This window comes from Camelina sativa, chromosome 7 (assembly GCF_000633955.1).
Source record: "Camelina sativa cultivar DH55 chromosome 7, Cs, whole genome shotgun sequence".
In the NCBI taxonomy this organism is placed as follows: Eukaryota; Viridiplantae; Streptophyta; class Magnoliopsida; order Brassicales; family Brassicaceae; genus Camelina; species Camelina sativa.
The window spans coordinates 33,345,305-33,369,822 of NC_025691.1; the positions used below are offsets into that span (position 1 = coordinate 33,345,305).

Sequence of the window (24,518 nt, forward strand, 5' to 3'; positions counted from 1 at the left end):
TATTTACCACTCCTAAAGTGTAATTGGTAAAATTTAAACAAGAAGAAAAAAAACAGATTTGGGTCAAATTACAAGTATTCTTTTAACCGGTAAATCAAATTGAACCGGTAAATGTACCAAACCATTTAATGGAACCGGTCGTGTTCAGATTCATTCATCATCATGTGTGCTGCTCTCGTGCAGCGTAATGGGAAATCAAACGAAATCAAAATCAAAACAAAAATCAAACGAAACAGCAAAAAATGTTGGCTAGGGTTTTGAGATCTGAATCTGCGTCTGCTTCAGCTAGAATGGTCAGTACGAGATTGATTCATCTTCGTTCCGCCAAGTCACGTACGGCTTCGAAGAGTTCTTTGAGGGAAGGTACATTTATAGGAGATGAACTGAAATTGAGAAGTGGGTCTCATTATATCAAAAGCTTAGATGATGCGATTGTTTTGTTCGATGAAATGGTTCGATCTCGTACCTTCTATTCAGTTATCGATTTCTGTAAATTAATAGGTTTGGTAGTGAGAATGAATCGTCCCGATGTTGCGATTTCTCTCTATCAGAAGATGGAACTGCGCCGGAGTCCATTTGATGTTTACAGCTTCACTATTCTGATTAAATGTTTCTGCGACTGTCATAAGTTGTCCCTTGCTTTATCTACGTTTGGGAAGATGGCCAAACTTGGTTTCCAGCCCGATGTTGTTACGTTTAGCACGCTGCTCCACGGGTTATGTCTAGAAGATAGGATCTCCGAAGCCCTAGTTTTGTTTGATCAAATGGCGGAAACGGGATGTACACCCAATCTCATAGCGTTCAACACACTCATGAACGGTCTTTGCCGTGAGGGTCGAGTTCTCGAAGCAGCTGATCTGTTTGATCAAATGGCTCAAATTGGATTAACATCAAATGTCGTCACATTCACCACACTGATCAATGGTCTCTGTCTACAAGGTCGAGTTCTCGAAGCAGTAGCTTTGGTCAATGAGATGGTAGAAAAAGGTCATGAACCTAACGTAGTTACTTACGGAGCAATCGTAAATGGAATGTGCAAGATTGGCGACACTGACTCAGCCTTGGATCTGCTTAGGAAGATGGATAGAAACCACGTCAAAGCCAATGTTGTAATCTATTCTGCCATCATTGATCGTCTTTGCAAAGATGGGCAACACAGCCATGCTCAAAATCTTTTCACTGAAATGCTTGAGAAAGGAATTGTTCCCAATGTTCTTACCTACAACTGTATGATAGACGGGTTTTGTAGCGTTGGTAGATGGAGTGATGCTGAAAAATTGTTGCGTGATATGATTGATAGGCAAATCAATCCTGATGTTGTAACTTTCAATGCAGTGATCAAAGCATTTGTCAACGAAGGCAAGCTGTTTGAGGCTGACAAATTGTACGACGAGATGCTCCGTAGGGGTATATATCCTGATTCAATCACATATACTTCAGTTATCGATGGATTGTGCAAGTTTGGCGACACTAAGTCAGCTTTGAATCTTCTTAGGAAGATGATGGATACAAACCACATCAAAGCCGATGTTGTAATCTATACTGCCATCATTGATCGTCTTTGCAAAGACGGGCAACATAGCCATGCTCAAAATCTTTTCACTGAAATGCATGAGAAAGGAATTATTCCCGATGTTCTTACCTACAACTGTATGATCGACGGGTTTTGTAGCTTTGGTAGATGGAGTTATGCTGAAAGATTGTTGTGTGATATGATTGAAAGGGAAATCTATCCTAATGTTGTAACTTTCACCGCATTGATCAGTGCATTGGTCAAAGAAGGGAAGTTCATTGAGGCTGACAAATTGTGGGACGAGATGCTCCGTAGGGGTATATGTCCTGATACAATCATATATACTTTGATTATCGATGGATTGTGCAAGCACGATCGTCTAGATGATGCCAAACGCATGTTTGATTCGATGTCTAGTAGCCAGGGCTGTTCTCCAGACGTAGTTACTGTTGAGCCTAATGTTCACACTTACACTGTAATGATTAATGGTTTTTGTGGAAAAGGTGCAATCTCAGAGGCAAATGCGTTATTCCGTAAAATGAAGCACAATGGAAATGTGCCAGATCACTGCACATACAATACACTAATCAGAGGATGTCTTAGAGCTGGTGAAATATATATCTCCGCTGAACTTATCACGGAGATGCGAAGCAGCGGGTTCAGTGGAGATGCATTCACCATGGAAATGGTTGCTGAAATGGCATCTCGTGGTAGATTGGACAAGAGCTTTTTGGATATGCTGTCTTAGTGTCTCTGGTAAAGAGTGACCGTCTTGATCTTGTTTCTTCCATGGTGTATTAGACTCACTTGTGTCTGTCTCTTTGTTTCTTCACTTGTGTCTGTCTCTTCACAAGAAACACTAACACAGCAAGAGGGTTCAATGCTATATGTCTCACTTGTGTATGTTCTTTTCGGATGTGTCAATGCTATATGTAACACACGTAAGAGGGTTTTGCAAAATTTTCAAGTTTTATAACATGTGCTTGAGAAAAGACAGAAGAGAAGCAACGAAAGGTGAGTGTCTGAGGAACAATTAACGTGGTGGATCTGCTTTGTTTCTTGCTTTCTTGTTCTCTGGAGACTCGAAGAAATAATGCAAGAGAAGATTTTGAGTATCACCAGTGTTATAAGACAACTATGGAATTTCTTCCATGAGAAGATAGCCAAGAACGACGATCTCATAATTTTGGGATTGATTCTAGAGAGAGAAAGAAACAGGTTTAATAATCTGTTGGCGAGTAAGGCTTCGTTAAAAGCATCGTGGAAAGTTGCTTCTCTATCGTTCTTTTTATTGATAGGTTATGTATTTGTGGATGTGTATTTTGATTTGCTCAGTGTTGGTGTAATTCTAATGTATCAACTCTTGTATAAAATTCTAAATCAATGAATGAAAATGAAATGTTAAAAAAAAAAAAAAATCCTAATTAAATCCCCACAACATATTTAAAAATTAGTTATGTTTCCAAGTTTATTTAAGAATCTTCGTCAAATTCATCATTCATAATTTTCTTATTATCACGTTATAACAAACAAAAACATAACTAAATTTGGTGGATCATGAAAAGAGACGAATGCTACTGAAAATTATCACTCGTAAATTCGGCACACTGCTGATGCTTGTAACTCAAAATATATTATTAAAAATATGGTTAACTATTTTTTTTAAATGTTCATGAATACGATTTGTTTTTTTTTTTTTTTAAATTATATTTTGATATGTTAAAGTGCCATTATTTTCTATTAAAATTTAGGTGCCCACTAAAAACATTTTAAAATAAATACTATACTAGTTTAAAAAGAAAATTAAAGTCTATAAACATTGAAGGTGTTAAAATGGGTCAAGTTTTATGAATCAACTCAACTCAATCCAACCCATGAACCCTTAACAAAATTTATCCTAATGAGTTCATGAATAAAATGGGTTAGTGGATAAAATGGTTTAATGGATCAAATGAGTATAAGTTGTAATTGGTAATGGTTTAACCATTAAATCCATCAATTCTTATTTTCTGAATCAAATTAACTTAAATGCTTAAACCGGTCAATTTGAACCAAACCCACTAAACCAATTGTAAACCGATCGATATTTTGATTTTTCCCCAAAACAATAACTTGATCGTGATTTTACATTCAGTTGTCAAATTTGAATTCAGAAGCCACCAGCTTCATTGTGAATTTGTGATTTTTCCATGGACGGGTCTTTGTTCTTTTGGTAGAATCTCTAACTAGAGAGAGAGATTTAGCTTCCTTCTCCAACCCTCTCACTCTCAGGTTGTTGCTTCTTCTTCTTCTTTTATGGGTTTTGTTTTCGGGATTTTAAATTTCTGGGTTTTGAGTTTTTTTCTGGGTTTTGATATCTTAGAAACAAATTGACTCTGGGTTTTGAGTTTTGGGATATCTTAGAATCGCTACTATCGGTGCTTGTGTATCTATGTGGCTTGTTCTCTTGATTTGGGTTGTTAAACAAAAGATTATAGTGACTTATTTGGGGATTTGAATAACTTTTTAGATTATAAATGTCTGTGGTGGAATTGTCTACAACATAGATTTTATCCCTTTGGCACTGCAGTATCTATAAGATGTAGTCCTTATCTGTGCTTTGCCTTTGTATTATTTGTATAATGAAGCTTTTTAATTGGATGAGTTCATTGACATTGTTGCTTGTTTGAACATGTCATGTATAAAAGTTTCTGGCTAGGATGATGGTTTATTTGGTCTATGATCATAGGATTTTCATTAGAAGCATTCAGTTTCGTGTAATCTGGTTCCAGTTTTGGGTTTTCTGAAGCTGTAAATTGAGAGATGTGTGGATCAATATTAGAGTTTTAAACTTTTGCTTCTCTGTGTGTTTTTGTAGTTATCAGAAAGAAGCTGAATACGAAGAAGATGTTGAAAACGAGTCAGAAGAGGAATCTGAAGAAGAGTCCGAAGATGATGCTGATGTGAGTGAAAATCCTGCATGTTATTTGTTATGCGGCCTCATCTAGTTTCGTTGTTGTACAATTCATCTTGACTTTGTATGTCATATCAGGTGAAGAAGAAAGCGGTAATTGAGGTTGATAACCCTAACAGAGTAAGACCAAAGACCTTAACAGCAAGAGACCTCGATGTAAGTCATCTCTATTTAGTAGTCAGTCAGTTTCGGTAAATGTGTAATGTATGTTTGTCTTTGACTCTTTGTAACTAAAGATTTTCTTTCTGTTCTTCCCATTTGTTAGGCTAGTTAAACCACTGAATACTCAAGGTCTGTTGATTCATAGGATAAAAGTGTTGAACATGTACTATTAGCAGCTTTGTTTTTCTGTCAGAGAGTTTCGGTTAAGAAGAGTCTTATTTGTTTTGTCTATTTTTCTAGATCAATGGACAGTGAAGATGCATATTCTCGTGGTGGGGGTGGTGGGCAAACCTTCAGCAGATACATCACTGTCTAAAAGTCTGGTAAGTCTTTCTCGTAATAGAAGTAGGACATCAGATGTGTGGAATTACTTTAAACTAGAAGAAGAAGAGAATGGTGTGATAAGAGAGCATATTGTCAGAACTTCTCAAAGAATTATGTTTATATTGACGTCGTATACTCTAATTACGTCAAATACTTCTTCATATATGATCATAGTCAATCTTTCTTGTTTTGTTTTGTTTTATGTTTGTGTTTTGTGTTTTGTGTGAGTGAATAAAGAACAAAGCAGAGGGCATATTTCATGTACTTCCAGTTTACTTTTAATGAATGAACTCTCTTACATAAGTTAATCATTTAACCATTTAACTCATTAGATTAAATGAGTTCAACCTAACCTATGAACTCATTTAATCTAAACTCATTAGGTAATGAGTTGAACTGAGTTGAGTTAATCATTTCTTTTGACATCCCTATTAAACATGAACCAATTACACATGGATAGAAGATGAATATGGTCAATGATGATGTTAGTGTACATGTATAGAAATTAAAATCTGAAAGAAAAAACTTTTTTTTGTTTGATTAATAAAAGAGTGTAAAAAGTTTGAGAAAACCAGATATATTGGGTCGGAATCACGAGTATTCTTTTATACGGTAAATGTCCCAATGAAATTGAACCGGCCAGTGTACGAACCGGTCTTGTTACTACTAATTCATTTTTGTGCTGCTCCTGTCTTTTAGTAAGTAGTACAGAGCTCACACTTTTTGCACTCACTCCTTTTATGGTTTAGAGAGAGAGAGAAAAAGAAAGCAAAGAAAAAAAAAATCAGGGGAAACAGCAAAAATGTTGGCTAGGGTTTGGAGATCGGAATCTGCTGCAGCTTCAGCTAGAATGGTCAGTACGAGATTGATTCATCTTCGTTCCGCCAAGACACGTACGGCTTCGAAGAGTTTACCTTCTTTGGGTGAAGGTACTTTTGTAGGAGATGAATTGAAATTGACAAATGGGTCTCATTATATCAAAAACTTAGATGATGCTATTGCTTTGTTCGATGAAATGGTTCGATCTCGTTCCTCCTCGGCAATTGATTTCAATAAAGTAATAGGTTTGGTAGAGAGAATGAATCGTCCCGATGTTGCGATTTCTCTATATCAGAAGATGGAACTGCGCAGGATTCCATTTGATATATACAGCTTCAATATTCTGATTAAATGCTTCTGCGACTGTCATAAGTTGTCCCTTGCTTTATCTACGTTTGGGAAGATCACCAAACTTGGTTTACAGCCCGATGTTGTTACGTTTAGCACGCTGCTCCATGGGTTATGTCTAGAAGATAGGATCTCCGAAGCCCTAGTTTTGTTTGATCAGATGGCTGAACGGGATGTACACCCAATCTCATAGCGTTCAACACACTCATGAACGGTCTTTGCCGTGAGGGTCGAGTTCTCGAAACACTAGCTCTTGTTGATCGGATGGTAGAAAATGGTCATCAACCTGACATTGTTACTTATGGAGCAATCGTAAATGGAATGTGTAAGATGGGCGACACTGAGTCAGCTTTGAATCTTCTTAGGAAGATGGATACAAACCACATCAAAGCCAATGTTGTAATCTATACTGCCATCATTGATCGTCTTTGCAAAGAAGGGAAACACAGCCATGCTCAAACTCTTTTCACTGAAATGCATGAGAAAGGAATTGTTCCCATTGTTTTTACCTACAACTGTATGATAGACGGGTTTTGTCGCTTTGGTAGATGGAGTTATGCTGAAAGATTGTTGTGTGATATGATTGAAAGGGAAATCAATCCTGATGTTGTAACTTTCAATGCATTGATCAGTGCATTGGTCAAAGAAGGGAAGTTCATTGAGGCTGACAAATTGTGGGACGAGATGCTCCGTAGGGGTATATCTCCTAATACAATCACATATACTTCAGTTATCGATGGATTGTGCAAGCACGATCGTCTAGATGATGCGAAACGCATGTTTGATTCGATGTCTAGTAGCCAGGGCTTTTCTTCAGACGTAGTTACTGTTGAGCCCGATGTTCAAACTTACAATATAATGATATCTGGATTCTGTGGAATAAGTGCAATCTCAGAAGCAAATGCGTTATTCCGTAAAATGAAGCACAATGGAAATGTACCTAATGACTACACATACAATACACTAATCAGAGGATGTCTTAGAGCTGGTGAAATATATATCTCAGCTGAACTTATCACCGAGATGCGAAGCAGCGGGTTCAGTGGAGATGCATTCACCATGAAAATGGTTGCTGAAATGGCATATCATGGTAGATTGGACAAGAGCTTTTTGGATATGCTGTCTTAGTGTCTCTGGTAAAGAGTGACCGTCTTGATCTTGTTTCTTCCATGGTATATTAGACTCACTTGTGTCTGTCTCTTTGTTTCTTTTCTTTTCGGATTCTTAGTGTATCTTGTGAAGAGGTCCTCTCTTGATCTTGTTCCTTTTATGGTATGTTAAACTCACTTGTGTCTGTCTCTTCACAAGAAACACTAACACAGCAAGAGGGTTCAATGCTATATGTCTCACTTGTGTATGTTCTTTTCGGATGTGTCAATGCTATATGTAACACGTAAGAGGGTTTTGCAAACTTTCAGGTTTTATAACATGTGCTTGAGAAAAGACAGAAGAGAAGCAACAAAAGGTGAGTGTCTGAGGAACAATTAACGTGGTGGATCTGCTTTGTTTCTTGCTTTTTTTCTCTAGTTTACAGAACACCTTTGGGATTGAAACCAAACCAAACCTTATGTACTCAAAAGTTTGTAGCTTTTACTTGTGGAGTAGATATCAAAATTGATTCCGGTTTGTTTTGGATAATTTCTTCGCTTTGAACTAATGATTTAACTTCTTTAGAAAAGATGTTAACACTATAAATACAGTAAACACAAGACTGGTTTGGTCTTTTTTAGTTTGGTTCGGTGTCTTAAGAAACCTTGGATTGTAGCCAGCTCGTAGAAATTCTTCCTGAACTTGTTCTGACTTCTGAATCTTGACGAACTTGAATGCGAAACAACATTGAGTTTTCCTGATTAAAAGCTTAAGATACAGATTCCAGATTAACCTCTAATTGATTTGGTGTGTTTGTTTTGCAGGATCATCCATCAATTAGAGGATGAATAAAAAAGAATGGAAGACTTTACAGTTTTTAAAATTTTTATTCCATACGAATTCAAATTTGTTATATCGGATATCGATCATCCTTCTTGGTCTTCTTGCAAACATAGAGATTGGAGTCAGCTACTCAGCTTTTGTGTGTGTATGTGTGTCTGTTAGATTTTATATCAAACATTTGCGTTTTGTTGGTGTTAAATAATAATAGAGCAATTCGTATTCTTCAATTAAAGGATGGTTCGATATATAATCCTGTTATGAAGATGTAAGATAATACTTTTTTTAATAACGTAAGAAGGTACATTGATGAAACGTTGTGGCACTAATAAGGTGCTGGAGCATCCTTGTCGCATAGTTGGCAAGTACATTCATGATGATAACAATATTGAATTTTACAAGATGAGAAACAACTATTTTTGCAATCTTGATTGCTAAAGCAACTCCCAAAATATTGTTGGGGATGCTTCGGTGGACATTCTCCTCCAACACACTCCACATGTTGTGGACTTTGCAGCTCCCTTGCATTTGACATCGACACACCTATACGTATTCATTCAATCATATAATCAATTCATCTTTCAAAGAAAAAGAAAAATGTGAGTGACACATATAGAGAGAGGAAGAGAAACTTACATGAGAGAAGGATTGCGGCAAGAACAATGAGCATTGCTGTCTTTGATACTGCCATGTCTTTTTCAACTTTTGATCTATATGTTTTTTTTACTTTTTGACTGATGAGATTCTATATGGTCTTTGTGTCTATTTATATACAATACAATGAGCAATTTTATGAAGCTCCATAAAAGGTACATAATATTTTATGCGCCTCTCATATGTGGATACATTGTAGAATACAGTATAAACATTGTGGAATACAGTGTACATACATTGTCACAGTAGCTCCATAAAAGGTACATAATATTTTATGCAGACTCTCTTAGGTCATATCCAACGGGAGGATTGGTAACAAATATCTTAGCTAAGAAATAAATCTTAGCTAAGATATTTCACATTCTTAGACTTGGATAGATATTTTTTTGTTTGTTCTTTCCTTGTCTCTCACTCTCTCTCTCTCGCGGCACCAGATGGGTCGATCCAAGTAAGCTCTCTTCTTCTACTAGACAGCTTCTATCTGTTCCCGTAGCAAACTGTTAAAGTTGTTTACCATTGGAGGTGTATTTTTAACTTGTATCTTATGAAAGTTTTTAGCTTTGAATTTGTATTTTTTCTACTTAAAATAATGTTAACATATTTGTTTACAACTTTACCATTGGAGATGCTCTATATAGTATATATATACATTGTGGAATAACATTGACGACATAATTAAACTTCAACAATATCATCATTTTTTATTCTCTTATTATTAGCCATGGAAGAAGAAGAAAAATTCACCATAATATTACATTACCAAATTTCACAACTCATCACCGTACGTGTGTTCATTTTCCTAGTAACCCATTTTGATGATCATCATTACAGGAAGTAAGTGAGTTGTTCTTTCTTCCTCGAACCACCTTCTCCATACAACTCATTCCACTGCTTCAACTCTCCCATCCCTACTCCCTCCGCAGCAAAACTAGCCGCCACCTGTGTTTTCAAAACTCAAAACGTTTTAAAACGCAAACGCCATTTTACATATCGACACGCATAATAAATGTAATAAAAATCAGTGTGTAATTTCACCTGATTCTTGGCTTCTTTAAAGTCTTGTCTGTTCAAAGGACGAAGTGTAATCACTCTCTCCTCCTTCCTTTCATCCTCTTCACCTGCCTTCGAAGTCTCTCTCTGCTTCTTCTTCTTCTCCTTCAAGTATCATAACAATCAAATCAAATCCAATATGAAGAAATTAGTATTAAAAAAAAAACCTCGAATTCTTACAGTATCTTTGACCCTCTCATGTTGTATAAGCTCTCTCACAGGCCTATAAGCAGCGGTTGTGCACAGATTCTGTTTACATATCGAATCAACAGTCAAGATCTCTTCTTTTATATCTTTACTACACATTCAAGAAACAGGTTTATGGAGGAAAAAAAACAATATATCTAACCTTGAGATCACTTCCTGTGTATCCATCTGTCATCATCGCTAGTTCCTTGTAATCCAAGTTTTCATCTACTTTCTCCTTCGCTAACAATGTCCTTAGAATCTTCTCTCTGTTCTCTACTGCCGGTAGTCCCACCATGATCCTGCGTAAGAGTAAAACCAAGTAAACCAAATTCACATGGTTACTAATTTAATTGATCTTGGAAAAACTGTTAAAAAGTAAGTAGCCCATGGCTTAAGTTTATACCTTCGTTCAAACCGTCTGATAATGGCCTCATCTAGATCGAAAGGCCGATTCGTAGCAGCAAGTACTAAGATACGCTCACCAGGTTTAGTCATTAACCCATCCCAATGACTCATAAACTCATTCTTAATCTTTCTCATAGCTTCATGTTCTCCAACTCTCGTTCTCTGTCCCAACATACTATCAACTTCATCCACAAATATAATGGTCGGTGACACCTTCGAAGCTAGAGTGAACAAAGCCCTAACATTCTTCTCGTCTTCTCCAAACCATTTCGAAGTTATGGTCGACATCGAAACGTTTATGAAACTCGCTCCTGCCTCTCTGGCAATGGCTTTAGCAAGCATGGTTTTACCAGTACCCGGTGGACCGAAGAGTAAGATTCCTCTGCAGGGCTTTAAAAGTCCTCCTGTGAAGAGGTCTGGTCTACGGAGAGGAAGCATTACAAGCTCTTGTAGTGATTCTTTTATGTCGTCAAGTGCACCAATGTCTTCAAATGTGACATTGATTTCTTCTGCTGGGATTACTTCTGGTCTTATCCGTTTCTCAAACTCGTTATCCGGTGCACCCTCCTGTTCCATAGGTTAACACAACTGACAAGAGGTTTTTTGAAATTACCATGAATTATGAAGTAGGTTAGATCAAACTTACCGGAGCTTTTGGGGTTACTTTCTCAGCTTTAGCTTCTTTCTCAGGTTCCGTTGTGACACTCCCTGGTTTAGTCTCCGGCTTGACATCAGCCGCTAGTTCAGATTTTGCTTCCTGAAACAGTAAATCAAAGAGACTTATTTCAGCTATGGTTCTGCTCTGCTTCAGTCTTGATCCTCTGTTTTCATCTAAAAACCGAGTATATAGAGATTGAGACCTTGGATTGTTCTTCCTTAGGTTTTTGCTTTAGCTTCTCACGACCGCCAGATTTACCTTCTCTGAAGAGGCTGAATCCATGAGATAAACTAAACGTACAAGATACAAACTAAATCAGTGCCAAATATCGCAGTAGAGGTTTGTTTGTGAAACAAGTTAGGGTATTTTTAAAAAAACCTTGTAGAAGATATCACTAGCTTTCCGTTTCTGTACTCAGGATCTTTGTTGTTCATCAGATGATACGAAAGAGCAGAGACAACAATCTCTTCAATGTAATTGCTTAAAACCTTCGTGTCCTCAAAAGAGATTGATTCAAGGTCATCGCATATTAAATCATTCTCCGACAAAACTTCCATGATATGGTTCCTATTGTCCTGAGTTTGGATCATGTTCATGTCGCGTTCAAGCTGCGATTTCCAGCTCACTAGATGTGTCTCGTCCTCAGGCGGTCTTATGTCGATGTTATAAGGGAAAACAGAAGAGAGCTTCTCGTCAATTTCTTCAGCGTCATCGCTCGACAAGTTTACGATTCTTGAACCGAGAATAAGGACCGGTCCACTGAGTTTCTGGAGAAGCTTTTGGAACAAGTTGTAAGTTCTCTGTGAGCGGAACAGAAAGTTCTCGACGTCTCGAAGATATAACACAATCGGATTCGCCTTGGAGACATAAGTCAAGACCTGCACTTTGCATTTGCAAGATATTATAAACCATGCATTAAACAAAACTAATCCATATAGTTTTATATTACCTTATATAAAGATTGGACAAGAAGCTTTTCATCGAATGACCAGCTGCTAGTACGCTTCAACGGCGCTGAACCTAAGATTAAGTATTAGTCGATGTGTCGGAATGAGTAAAGATTAAAAGTTTCAATTTTCTTTGTTGAGAGAAGCACATGATAACCTTGATTTGATGAAGATGCAAGGTTGCTAATATTAGCTGCTGCTGAAGAGTTTCGACGAAGCTTTGGAGGGTTACTAGAGCCTTCAATTGAACTGCATTGGTAACGTACGGATCACACGGTAAACGTAAAATTACGCATTAAAATGATTGCCAAACATTGACGGATAATGGCATTGCTTAGAATTTGTAAGAAAAGGAAAACGAAATACAAACCTTGATTTGATATCCACACCACTGCTTTGCCTCCTCAAGGTACCACCAGCTGCTAAACAGATTCATCAACGAACAATGTTAATAGTATTAGTTAGCCATAATAAAACCGATGAAAATCCAAACTATTAATGACCAAGTCCATTACTCGGTTAAGCCTAGACGAACGAATTAACATTAGATCGGGACAAATATTCGATTTACCTTTAGGCTCTTCTCTCTGAGGAAGGATGGAGAAGGAACTAAACAGTCCTGATAGTTGCTCTAAAGCAGATTCTGAGGGAGATCTCTTGAATGACTAATACAAACGAACGAAAAGAATAATCCGATTTAGATCAATTACAAGAAACCTAAACAATTCGCAAATAAAACAGTAAACAGCTTACGGATGATTCTGTATTTCCGCTGCCATATTTGCTCTGTATCTGCAAACACCATAAAGAAGATTTAAGGTTCACAATAGAGAAGACACTCACAGTTAGAAACAGATCTCAATGATTTTGATTAGAGTTTCAGAAAACCTTGAGTGCAAAATCGTTGACGTCTAGAAGAAGTAACTTGGCGTCAAAGAAATGAGCTAGGGCTTTGGCTAGCATTTGTTGGTAAAGCTCTGCACAGAAACAAACAATATTAAGTATCAAAACATAAACGAATAGGAACAAGATCAAGATCACCGGAGTCTAACCGGCAGGGCCGGACAAGAGAATGGCACGACTAGCTGGAGACAAGTTTCTCGCATATTTCGAAGCATCAAAGTGCTTCAAATGGACATACGCTGCACTTGTTAGAAGCACGCGTGTTTGTTCGCTGCACAATCAATCCCAAAACATTAATGAACAAGATAACATATACGTATCGGTGTTTATGATTTCAGACATGGAAAAGAATAAATCCAAACATTTTGGGATAAAGATCACAGGATCTAAAAATGTTACTGACACGTGTTGGAATAACAAATAATAATGAGATCATTCATGGTGTATGTAGACAGAAAAATTCACATGCTTCACCTTTATTTATATCACCACTCCAACGACTATCTTATCCGTTTTTGTAAAACTACATCTAATATAAAAAGAAATATCCAAAAAAATTGTGATGACTCATACTTATTTTCTTATCCTTTCTATATTCTCACTTGTATTATCTTCTTGAAATTCGCAAACTATAGACTAAAAAAGTGTCGATCAAAGCATAATGAAAAAAAGATATAATTTCATCACAAGAATTATTTTTACATAATCAGTATTGATATATAAATCGTAAAGTCTAGTTGAATTTCATGTAAATAAATTATGGGAATTTTCGATATAGAGAAATTTTTTCAAATTACCTGAGATAATAAGGAAACTCATCGAAAGTAATTTTACTCTCTCTGCCGTCAACAACTTGACGGAGTATCTCCTTCTCCATCTTATCCGCCGTGACAGCGTTATTTGACGACGAAGAGTTCCCGCCGGCCCATTTTCCAACGGCTTGGCCCGAAGCCAAACCCAAACCCACACCGACTCCAACTCCGACGCCCAGCGCCGACAACAACATCTGTTTGCTATCCATTTTGATGATCTTCCAAAAAAATACAAAATCAAAAGTGCAACAAAATATATAAAACAAAACAGAGTATGTTAATATAAACGAAGATCTATACGAAAGATACTAATCACAACGTATGACCAAACAACTATAAGTTAATGTTTATCAAAAGTTATAATTAAACCTTGTTTTGTAAGATATTTCTTAATGTCTATTCATCTCCAGTTTCTTCCTCTTATTGTCGTCTCACAAATAACATAAAGAAACTTCTATTTCTATAATCACGATATATAACTGTCTTGAGAAAAAAAAACCACAGAGAGGTTTGAGAACCGTGAAGACCGGATCTAACGACACGTCATCGCCGGTGGTGAAAATGAGGCAGAGACGGCGGCGAATATGAGAGATTTTTAGGGGTTTTTTTCTTTTCTTATAAAGATATTTTATGATCGCTTCTATTATGAGTGTAACTGTATACATAACACATTGAAAACTGATGAGTCATTACCGAGGCTTTGCTTACGTGTCGTTATATCAACGGCTACTAGGTTGGTTTTTGGCAGTTTTTTATTCGATGTTGCCGCTTCTTTACTTTTAATAACCACCCTTTAGTTCTGTAGTTTCTTTCGTTTTTTCCTCAATACTTTCGAAATTGTCATTCTAGTCCATGTTTACGTGTACTCTACTCCCTATAGAAGATGGCATAAGATTGAATAGAAAGGAAACAATAGAAAAGTAAAATAAAACAAAAAAAACCTTATAATATAAAAAGGAGGCAGAATCTAGAAAACATGACTGTTAGATCTAGAAAGCGTGGCTGATTTAAAAGCCGTTGGATTGAGATATAAGATCCCACGCAAGGGGACAAGTTGAAGGTTTAGATTGAAAAGGTATGGCTTCTCATGCCTTGGCAGAATCGTAGGCACTATTTTAACTAATCTGTGCTGTGTTGCTGCCAATATTTTAAAAACCTAACAAGGCACCGAAATGTATCGTACTTGCCTTTTTATGCGCGTGATGTTTATAGTCTTCTTGCTGTTAGTGATGAAATGGGCTTTGTTGTTTTGGTCTCTCAAGAAAAAATGAACCATTTCGAAGTTCGAAGTATCATCATATATGCGGTCTATTGACATATTATTTCTTATGTGGGCTGATCTTGTATATTTTATAGGGAAAACTTATACAGTGCGATAGCTTCTGAAAATATATTATACCCTTTGTCACAAAAATCTGAAGTTTGGTATAGGTATTGATAATTATGCGGTCATTTATACGTATCAACGTTTACGTATAACAGAGTCAGGATGGCCGAGTGGTCTAAGGCGCCAGACTCAAGTTCTGGTCTTGGTAAGAGGGCGTGGGTTCAAATCCCACTTCTGACATTTTCTTTTATGTTTATATATTTTTCTGCCTTCCTTCCTACTTCTAGTCTTAATTTTTTAGAGATGAGTTTTACTTCATGTTTAGAAAACATTGTCCATAAATTTATATTAAAAATTGATTTTTGCTTTCCCCCAATATATAGTATATATTCATCAGTTTTGTGAAATATATATACATTTTAATGCTAAGGAAATAAGTTTATTAAGAAAAAATAGTCATGTTAATTAATTTTGATCCGTTCAAATTACTGATGAATTTGGTCCGTTCAAATTACTGATGAATTTGGTCCGTTCAAGTTACTAATGAATTTGGTCCGCTCACGTCATATTCTTATATTCTAGTATTACCTTAATTAGGTGAAGCACAAAATGCACATGGCCCATAGGAAGATTGTTAAATTTTGGAAAATGACTAAAATATATGATTATATATGATTAAAAGTTAAGTGGGAAAAATATAATTAATTGGGTAATTGCTCAAAAATAATAATAATGCAATATTTTTTCCTTCATAACCATTGTGGGCTTTGCACACAAAAAAAAAACTATTGTGGGCTATATAAACATGGCATGCTACATTGATAAAGCTCACAAAATTAAAGGCAAAACATTATCAAAGACAAATAGCTAGAGAAATGTCACAGAGACGAGTTTGTGAAATGCAGTATAAGCTTCCCGTCCCGCAAGAACGATTCTGGGACTGTTTTTTTGGCACTTCGACTCGGATGTCTAATAAAAAACTTAGAGGTACAATATATAATATATAACTCTCATACTCTTATAATTTCATATATGTTGTACTTGTTTAACTCTAATATATTCACTGTTTTTGTTGATTAGACGTTAACCCATCTGTTCACTGGACTCTAATGGAAATTGAGTCAGTGGATCACCAGACGAAAACCATGAAGCAACGGTTCGTCAAACCTGAATTCGTTGAAGGCTATAAGTTGATTGCAGCAACTACAAAAGTTATTGACGACGAGCCCAGTGGCTTGAATTGCCTCATAGACATCACTACGGAGTACGAAAAGAGTGGCCTTGAGATCAAAGACCTTGAAGAAGTCCAACTCCTTGTGGGGAATATTGAGGTAATGTGTTTTCTTTGCCGTGTTGGTGACAATATTCCCATGCCGTGCGTCTTAAATAATGGCACCGGCCCGTTAAATCAATCCATGCCATAATCGAAGGAGGGTTCATCTAACCCGCCCCCAAAATATATATGTGTGAGTGAGTATTGTATCCTCTAGGGTCATGTCCCATGACTTGCATTATCTCTAAATAAAGTTGTTACGTATTATATGCATGAGTGCTTCAAACTATAACTAAATTCACAATTGTCTACTGCTAAATATGATAATTGAACTCAGAACCTCTTCATTTCTTAAGGCGAGAAGTTGCAATTTTGCAAACAAAGACATGAGTTTTATTACCGTCATCATCATCATCATAAAGACTGTTTTGACAATTCACAGGTGGGCTTTTACCTGGCTAATTCACACCATCACAATAACCTTTGCTTCGACCCTTAATTCAATAGCTACAAGACAATGAGATCAAATAAGACACAAAGAAACAATTCGCAAACCAAATCAGTAAACCGCTTACGGATGATTCTGTATTCCCGCTGCCGTATTTGCTCTGTATCTGTAAACACACAAAAAAAAAAGTAGAGAAGACTCGCACTAAGAAACAGATCTCAATGTTTTTGTTTAGAGTTTCAGAAACCTTGAGTGCAAAATCGTTGACGTCTAGAAGAAGTAACTTGGCGTCAAAGAAATGAGCTAGGGCTTTGCCTAGCATTTGTTGGTAAAGCTCTGCAAAGAAGCAATATTAAGAATCAAAACATAGACGAATAGGAACAAGATCAAGATCAGATAATCGGAGTCTAACCGGCAGGTCCGGACAAGAGAATGGCTCGGCTAGCTGGAGACAAGTTTCTCGCATATTTCGAAGCATCAAAGTGCTTCAAATGGACATCATAAGCTGCACTTGTTAGAAGCACGCGTGTTTGTTCGCTGCATAATCAATCCCCAAACATTGATGAACAAGATAACATATACGTATCGGTGTATATGATTTCAGACATGGAAAATACTAAATCCAAACATTTTGCGATAGAGATCACAGGATCTAAAAGAATGTTACTGACACGTGTCGGAATAACAAATAATAATGAGATCATTCATGGTGTACTATATTAATTAACAGAAAATTAAAATTTACATGCTTCACCTTATTTGTATCACTCCAACGAATATCTCATCCGTTTCTGTAAAACTACATCTAATATAAAAAGGATTATCCACAAAAAATAGTGATGACTCATATTATTTTCTTATCCTTTCTATATTCTCACTTGTATTATCTTCTTGAATTCGCAAACTATAGACTAAAAAAGTGTCGATCAAAGCATAATGAAAAAAAAGATACTATAATTTCATCACAAGAATTATTTATACATAATCAGAATTGATATATAAATCTGAAAGTCTAGTTGAATCTCATGTAAATCTTAAAGTCTAGCAGAAGCAGAATCGTAGGTATTATTTTAACTAATCTGTGCTGTGTTGCAGTCAATATTTTAAAAACCTAACAAGGCGTGGAAATGTATCGTACTTGCCTTTTTATGCGCGTGATGTTTATAGTCTTCTTGCTGTTAGTGATGAAATGGGCTTTGTTATTTTGGTCTCTCAAGAAAAAATGAACCATTTCGAAGTTCGAAGAATCAACACATATGGGTCTATTGACATATTTCTTATGTGGGCTGATCTTGGATATTTCATAGGGAAAACTTATACAGTGCGACAGCTTCTGAAAATATATTATAACCCTTTGTCACAACATTCTGAAGTTGTATTGATAATTACACGGTTATTTATACGTATCAACATTTTTTTTTTCTTGTCAACAACGTATCAACGTTTAAGAGTCAGGATGGCCGAGTGGTCTAAGGCGCCAGACTCAAGTTCTTGTCTTCGTAACAGGGCGTGGGTTCAAATCCGGCTTCTGAGATTTTCTGTTATGTTTATTTCTTTTTCCGCCTTCCTTCCTACTACTAGTCTTAATTGTTTAGGGATGAGTTTTAATTCGTCTTTAGAAAACATTGTCCATAAATTTATATTAAATTTTGTTTTTTGCTTAAGTTTTGTAAAATATATATACATTTTATTGCTAAGGAAATAAGTTTATTAAGAAAAATTAGCCATGTTAATTAATTTTGGTCCGTTCAAGTTACTGATGAATTTGGTCTGTTCAAGTTACTGATGAATTTGGTAAAATATTGTCCATTAATTTATATTAAAAATTGATTTTTGTTTTCTCCACTAGATTTCATCAATTTTGTGAAATATATATACATTTTATTGCTAAGAAAATAAGTTGATTAAGAAAAATTAGCCATGTTAATTAATTTTGGTCCGTTCAAATTACTGATGAATTTGGTCCGCTCATGTCATATTCTTAAATTCTAGTATTGCCTTAATTAGGTGGAGCAAAGAATGCACATGGCCCATAGGAAAATTGTTCAATTTTGGAAAATGGCATACATATATGATTAAAAAGTTAAGTGGTAAAATATAATTAATTGGGTAATTGCTCAAAAATAATAATAATGCAATATTTTTTTCTTCATAACCATTGGGGTTATATAAACATGGCTTGCTACATTGATAAAGCTCACAAAATTAAAGGCAAACACCATCAAGGACAAGTAGCTAGAGAAATGTCAGTGAAACGAGTTTGTGAGATGCAGTATAAAATTTCTGTCCCGCAAGAACAATTCTGGGACCGTTTTGTCTGCAATGCGACTTACTTGGCTAATAGAAAACTTACAGGTATATATTATATAACTCTCATACTCTTATAATTTCATATATGTTGTACTTGTTCATAACTCTAATATATTCATTGTTTTTGTTGGTTAGACGTTAGCCCATCTGTTCACTGGACTCTAATGGAAATTGAGTCAGTGGATCACCAGACGAAAACCATGAAGCAACGGTTCGTCAAACCTGAATTCGTTGAAGGCTATAAGTTGATTGCAGCAACTACAAAAGTTATTGACAACGAGCCCAGTGGCTTGAATTGCCACATCACTGCGGAGTACGAAAAGAGTGGCCTTGAGATCAAAGACCTTGAAGAAGTCCAATTCCTTGTGAGGAATATTGAGGTAATGGATTTTCTTTGCCGTGTTGATGACACTATTCCCCCTTAAATCAATCCATGCCATAATCGAAGGAGGGTTCATCTCTTTCTCAGGCCATAAATTTAACCCGCCCCCAGAATATATATATGTGTGAGTGAGTATTGTATCCTTTAGGGTCATGTCCCATGACTTGCATTATCTCTAAATAAAGTTGTTACGTATTATATGCATGAGTGCTTCAAACTATAACTAAATTCACAATTGTCTACTGCTAAATATGATAATTGAACTCAGAACCTCTTCATTACTTAAGGCGAGAAGTTGCAATTTTGCAACAAAGACATGAGTTTTATTACCGTCATCATCATCATCATAAAGACTATTTTGACAACTTGCAGGTGGACTTTTACCTGTATAATTCACACCATCACAATAACCTTTGCTTCGACCCTTAATTCAATATCTACAAAACAATGAGATCAAAATAATACACAAAGAAACAATTCGCAAACCAAATCAGTAAACCGCTTACGGATGATTCTGTATTCCCGCTGCCGTATTTGCTCTGTAAAGAAGCAATATTAAGAATCAAAACATAGACGAATAGGAACAAGATCAAGATCAAGATCAGATAATCGGAGTCTAACCGGCAGGGCCGGACAAGAGGATGGCTCGGCTAGCCGGAGACAAGGTTCTCGCATAGTTCGAAGCATCAAAGTGCTTCAAATGGACATCATAAGCTGCCCTTGTTAGAAGCACGCGTGTTTGTTCGCTGCATAATCAATCCCAAAATATTGATGAACAAGATAACATATACGTATCGGTACGGTGTATATAATTTCAGACATGGAAAATAATAAATCCAAACATTTTGCGATAAAGATCGCAGGATCTAAAAAAATGTTACTGACACGTACGTGTCGGAATAACAAATAATAATGAGATGGAATCATGGTGTACTATGTGCTTGAGAAAATTAAAATTCACATGCTTCACCTTATTTGTATCACTCCAACGAATATCTTATCCGTTTCTGTAAAACTACATCTAATACAAAAAGAATTATCCAAATAAATTGTGATGACTCATGTTATTTTCTTATCCTTTCTATATTCTCACTTGTACAGTATTATCTTTTCGCAAACTATAGACTAAAAAAGTGTCGATCAAAGCATAATGAAAAAAAGATACTACAATTTCATCACAAGAATTATCTATACATAATCAGAATTGATATATAAATCTTAAAGTCTAGTTGAATTTCATGTAAATCTTAAAGTCTAGCAGAATCGTAGGCATTATTTTAACTAATCCGTGCTGTGTTGCAGTCAATATTTTAAAAACCTAACGACGCGCCGAGATGTATCGTACTTACCTTTTTATGCGCGTGATGTTAATAGTCTTCTTGCTGTTAGTGATGAAATGGGCTTTGTTGTTTCTCAAGAAAAAATGAACCATTTCGAAGTATCATCATATATGGGGTCTATTGACATATTTCTTATGTGGGCTGATCTTGGATATTTCATAGGGAAAACTTATATAGTGCGATAGCTTCTGAAAATATAATACCCTTTTGTCACAAAAATCTGAAGTTGTATTGATAATTACGCGGTTATTTATACGTATCAACGTTCAGGTACAACAGAGCAAGGATGGCCGAGTGGTCTGAGCCGCCAGACTCAAGTTCTTGTCTTCGTCAGAGGGCGTCGGTTTAAATCCCGCTTTTGACATTTTCTTTTATGTTTATTTATTTTTTCTGCCTTCCTTCCTACTACTAGTCTTAATTGTTTAAAGATGAGTTTTAATTCGTGTTTAGAAAACATTGTCCATAAATTTATATTAAAAATTGATTTTTGCTTTCCCCAATAATCAGTATATAGTATTCATCAGTTTTGTGAAATATATATACATTTTATTGCTAAGAAAATAAGTTAATTAAGAAAAATTAGCCATATTAATTAATTTTGGTCCGTTCAAGTTACCGATGAATTTGGTCCGCTCACGTCATATTCTTATATTCTAGTATTGCCTTAATTAGGTGAAGCAGGGAATGCACATGGCCCATAGGAAGATTGTTCAATTTTGGAAAATGGCATACATATATGATTAACAGTTAAGTGGGAAAATATAATTAATTGGGTAATTGCTCAAAAATAATAATAATGCAATATTTTTTTCTTGATAACCATTGGGCTATATAAACATGGCATGCTACATTGATAAAGCTCACAAAATTAAAGACAAACATCATCAATGACAACAAGTAGCTAGAGAAATGTCACTGAAACGAGTTTGTGAGATGCAGTATAAGATTCCCGTCCCGCAAGAACGATTGTGGGACCGTTTTGTCCACAATTCGACTTGCTTGGCTTATAGAAAACTTACAGGTATATATTATATAACTCTCATACTCTTATACTTTCATATATGCTGTACTTGTTCATAACTCTAATATATTCATTGTTTTTGTTGGCTAGACATTAAGCCATCTGCTCACTGGACTCTAATGGCAATTGAGTCAGTGGATCACCAGACGAAAACCATGAAGCAACGGTTCCTCAACCCTGAATTCGTTGAAGGTTATAAGTTGATTGCAGCAACTACAAAAGTTACTGGCGACGAGCCCAGTGGCTTGAATTGCCTCATAGACATCACTGCGGAGTACGAAAAGAGTGACCGTGAGATCAAAGACCTTGAAGAAGTCCAATTCCTTGTGGGGAATATTGAGAGAACGGCTTTTCTTTGCCGTGCCCGTCTTGGTGACCATATTCCCATGCCAGTGCGTCTTAAATAATGGCACCGGCCCGTTAAATCAATCCATGCCATAATCGAAGGAGGATTCATCTCTTTATTCCTAAAGTTATAGAAGATGAAATAAATAAATTGAACCCGCCCCCAAAATATATATGTGTGAGTATTGTAACCTCTAGGGTCATGTCCCATGACTTGCTTTATCTCTAAATAAAGTTGTTACGTATTATATGCATGAGTGTTTCAAACTATAACTAAATTCACAATTGTCTACTGCTAAATATGATAACTGAACTCAGAACCTCTTCATTTCCTAAGGCGAGAAGTTGCAATTTTGCAAACAAAGACATGAGTTTTATTACCGTCATCATCATCATCATAAAGACTGTTTTGACAATTCACAGGTGGGCTTTTACCTGTATAATTCACACTATCACAATAACCTTTGCTTCGACCCTTAATTCAATATCTACAAGACAATGAGATCAAACAAGACACAAAGACACAGACTTTGGATACTTTTTCGACTCTCTAAGCAAACCTAAAACTAGAATAAACAGACTCCCCTTTTCACTCTCTGGTGGCAACATACTCCACCAGCGTTGAATTGAAGACTGGAACCAAACTGAAGACAACTTACATCCACCTCTTTGGCCTCACCTGCCCATCGGTAGAGCCAGAGCAACCATCTCTGCCCAACATCGCCATCATCAAACTTCCACCATGGACTCTTCCTTCTGGAGCTAACCCCAATCCTGCTTCATACTCATTGAGATCAACATCAGTCTCTGGAGATCCTGTAGCACTTCTTGCTTTCATTGTATCGATGTTCATGTCTTGAGAACCGCTGAACTCCTCCTCGTTCTCTGTTTCGCTGCTGCTTACTCTCGGTTCTTGGCTCTCGGAAGTTACAGTCATTCCTCCATGGACCCGGTTATCCTGAACCAGACTGTTATGGAGTGCACAAAGACCAGTCTTACCTCGAGCAAACGAGGTACAAGGACCAGAAGAGGATTGACCCGCATACTCAGTCTCGGGCTGACCCCACGCACACCGTTTCCCTCCTCCATGTGCTTTGCAAAAGTCAGTACTACCTTGAGCACTTTTGCCACATCCTTCAGACTTGCATCTCTTTCCTCCACCATGTCTGACACAGAAATCAGTCCTTCCTCTAGCACTCTTTGTGCATTCGGGAACCGCACATCTCTTACCACCGCCATGAGCCACACAGAAATTGGTACCGCCATGAACACTCTTGGAACATGGATCACCTCCTTGAAAGGCACATCTTTTACCCCCTCCATGTCCTTTACAAAACGGCGTGCTTCCTTCTGCTCCTTTGGTGCAACCCGAGTGTGTACATCGTTTACCACCACCGTGTGCCTTGCAGAACATTGTACTCCCTTGTGCTCCCTTTGTGCATCCATTAGATTGACATCGTNGGGAAATGCAACGGCCGGATGCGCCTCTTGCTCCCTTTTGACATCCTTCTACTTGACATAACTTGGAATTAGAAGAATTCTTAAGCTGTGGCTTCAGCTGGTGAGATAAACCGGAAGTACATGTACCCGAGCTTATTGGAGTAGTTGCTGCCGTGCTAGATGACAGTTCCAGAACATGAGCAGCAGGAATGATGACATCCTTTGGAACATGGCCTGAGAAAGAGCTCGTTTCTTTGCTCGTCGAGGCTTGCTGCAATGTTGGTAATCCAAACCCTGTCCTCCAACCACATGATGTGGATTCTTCGTTAGTTGCACGCAGCATGTCCGCAAGAGTTTGAAACCGGTTGGCGTGCTGCTGGACCGCAGTGATCTCAGATTGACAGGATACTCCACCAGAAAGACTCAGTTCAAGATCAAATTTCGAGGAGGGGACCTGCAACAACCCTTTCACGTTGGAGTTAGCTGGCTTTTTGTTACTTGCTGCCAGTTTCTCGTTGCCAAGATGGAGAGTAAAGTCGAGCTCAATATCCATAGAGGACGCCTCCTCAGTTTCTTTAGCAGAAGATAAACTCGTGCAAGCAGTTGCAGAACTCCCTTTGCTATCAGAAGAGCTTGTTGAGTGACCGAGTCTTAAAGAAAGTAAAGAATCAGATCCATCAATCAGATTCCACTTCCTTTTGATTCCCTTGGCATTAGACAGCGGAGAGGCAAGGGAATCAAGACGCAGCGTAGTATCCGCGGCCTCGGCGACATCAACTTGAAGAGAGCGGCCCAGTATCTTAAAAGAGTTGTTGGATGATGAGGAATTACCACCAGCAAAAGCACTGTTTTGGAATCTAGTATGCATGGTCACAACTAAAAATGAAAACTTTCGTCAAAAAGAGCGAAGACGCGAAGCCAGTAGTAGATAGTACACAACAACTTCCGGGTTTAAGGAGAGAAAAA

The 24,518-nt window shown here is 36.9% G+C and overlaps 7 protein-coding genes, 1 non-coding gene and 1 pseudogene across 13 annotated transcripts in view; 6 read left to right on the top strand and 3 right to left on the bottom strand.

Moving 5' to 3' along the window:
• On the top strand, positions 200–2,848 carry LOC104704038 (pentatricopeptide repeat-containing protein At1g64100-like). The gene has a single exon (XM_019228148.1). It carries the CDS (start codon positions 243–245, stop codon positions 2,259–2,261), a length of 2,019 nt encoding a protein of 672 aa, XP_019083693.1. The 5' UTR covers positions 200–242; the 3' UTR covers positions 2,262–2,848.
• On the top strand, positions 3,656–7,757 carry LOC104704040 (annotated as a pseudogene).
• LOC109125699 (defensin-like protein 269) lies at positions 8,037–8,770 on the bottom strand. The gene is made up of 2 exons (XM_019228149.1): positions 8,685–8,770; positions 8,037–8,591 (listed from the first exon to the last, which is right to left on the bottom strand). The coding sequence occupies exons 1-2, from the start codon at positions 8,737–8,739 to the stop codon at positions 8,374–8,376; spliced, it is 273 nt and encodes a 90-aa protein (XP_019083694.1). The 5' UTR covers positions 8,740–8,770; the 3' UTR covers positions 8,037–8,373.
• LOC104704041 (katanin p60 ATPase-containing subunit A1-like) lies at positions 9,347–14,307 on the bottom strand. Of its 6 annotated transcripts, none has more exons than XM_010420160.2 (17): positions 14,036–14,307; positions 13,652–13,884; positions 13,004–13,125; positions 12,840–12,928; positions 12,705–12,743; positions 12,523–12,616; positions 12,322–12,373; positions 12,109–12,200; positions 11,954–12,024; positions 11,383–11,882; positions 11,207–11,294; positions 10,993–11,103; positions 10,345–10,913; positions 10,102–10,240; positions 9,933–10,001; positions 9,738–9,851; positions 9,347–9,641 (listed from the first exon to the last, which is right to left on the bottom strand). In XM_010420160.2, exons 2-17 carry the CDS (start codon positions 13,873–13,875, stop codon positions 9,528–9,530), a joined length of 2,487 nt encoding a protein of 828 aa, XP_010418462.1. In that variant the 5' UTR covers positions 13,876–13,884; positions 14,036–14,307; the 3' UTR covers positions 9,347–9,527. The 6 variants fall into 6 exon arrangements, with proteins under 6 accessions (XP_010418462.1, XP_010418458.1, XP_010418459.1 ...); XM_010420156.2 differs by having other exon boundaries at positions 9,738–9,857; XM_010420157.2 differs by having other exon boundaries at positions 9,468–9,641; positions 9,738–9,857; positions 14,185–14,307.
• Positions 15,150–15,233, top strand: TRNAL-CAA. Its single transcript has one exon. It is a non-coding gene; the product is annotated as a tRNA-Leu (tRNA).
• On the top strand, positions 15,841–16,539 carry LOC104704043. Its single transcript, XM_010420162.1, has 2 exons — positions 15,841–15,980; positions 16,074–16,539. The coding sequence occupies exons 1-2, from the start codon at positions 15,869–15,871 to the stop codon at positions 16,415–16,417; spliced, it is 456 nt and encodes a 151-aa protein (XP_010418464.1). The 5' UTR covers positions 15,841–15,868; the 3' UTR covers positions 16,418–16,539.
• On the top strand, positions 18,889–19,687 carry LOC104705233. Its single transcript, XM_010421200.2, has 2 exons — positions 18,889–19,069; positions 19,160–19,687. Exons 1-2 carry the CDS (start codon positions 18,889–18,891, stop codon positions 19,447–19,449), a joined length of 471 nt encoding a protein of 156 aa, XP_010419502.1. The 3' UTR covers positions 19,450–19,687.
• On the top strand, positions 21,590–22,616 carry LOC104704044. The gene is made up of 2 exons (XM_010420163.2): positions 21,590–21,767; positions 21,858–22,616. The coding sequence occupies exons 1-2, from the start codon at positions 21,656–21,658 to the stop codon at positions 22,172–22,174; spliced, it is 429 nt and encodes a 142-aa protein (XP_010418465.1). The 5' UTR covers positions 21,590–21,655; the 3' UTR covers positions 22,175–22,616.
• Positions 22,505–24,518, bottom strand: part of LOC104704045 (hornerin-like) — a 4,127-nt gene continuing 2,113 nt past the window's right edge. Inside the window, exon 3 of the mRNA XM_010420164.2 lies at positions 22,505–24,494. Within this exon, the coding sequence (XP_010418466.1) occupies positions 22,768–24,420 (1,653 nt within the window). The 5' untranslated portion in view covers positions 24,421–24,494 and the 3' untranslated portion in view covers positions 22,505–22,767. The remainder of the gene's footprint in view (positions 24,495–24,518) is intronic.

Bases quoted from the DNA above. Each gene is read 5' to 3' on its own strand.
- LOC104704044 (XM_010420163.2), top strand. From the start codon at position 21,656: ATGTCACTGAAACGAGTTTGTGAGATGCAGTATAAGATTCCCGTCCCG. The intron at 21,768-21,857 runs GTATATATTATA...TTTGTTGGCTAG, and splicing joins GGCTTATAGAAAACTTACAG to ACATTAAGCCATCTGCTCAC.
- LOC104705233 (XM_010421200.2), top strand. From the start codon at position 18,889: ATGGCTTGCTACATTGATAAAGCTCACAAAATTAAAGGCAAACACCAT. The intron at 19,070-19,159 runs GTATATATTATA...TTTGTTGGTTAG, and splicing joins GGCTAATAGAAAACTTACAG to ACGTTAGCCCATCTGTTCAC.
- LOC104704043 (XM_010420162.1), top strand. From the start codon at position 15,869: ATGTCACAGAGACGAGTTTGTGAAATGCAGTATAAGCTTCCCGTCCCG. The intron at 15,981-16,073 runs GTACAATATATA...TTTGTTGATTAG, and splicing joins GTCTAATAAAAAACTTAGAG to ACGTTAACCCATCTGTTCAC.
- LOC104704041 (XM_010420156.2), bottom strand. From the start codon at position 13,875: ATGGATAGCAAACAGATGTTGTTGTCGGCGCTGGGCGTCGGAGTTGGA. The intron at 10,241-10,344 runs GTATAAACTTAA...ACTCTTACGCAG, and splicing joins ATCAGACGGTTTGAACGAAG to GATCATGGTGGGACTACCGG. The intron at 9,642-9,737 runs GTGAAATTACAC...TTGAAAACACAG, and splicing joins TTAAAGAAGCCAAGAATCAG to GTGGCGGCTAGTTTTGCTGC.
- LOC109125699 (XM_019228149.1), bottom strand. From the start codon at position 8,739: ATGGCAGTATCAAAGACAGCAATGCTCATTGTTCTTGCCGCAATCCTT. The intron at 8,592-8,684 runs GTAAGTTTCTCT...GAATACGTATAG, and splicing joins TGCCGCAATCCTTCTCTCAT to GTGTGTCGATGTCAAATGCA.
- LOC104704038 (XM_019228148.1), top strand. From the start codon at position 243: ATGTTGGCTAGGGTTTTGAGATCTGAATCTGCGTCTGCTTCAGCTAGA.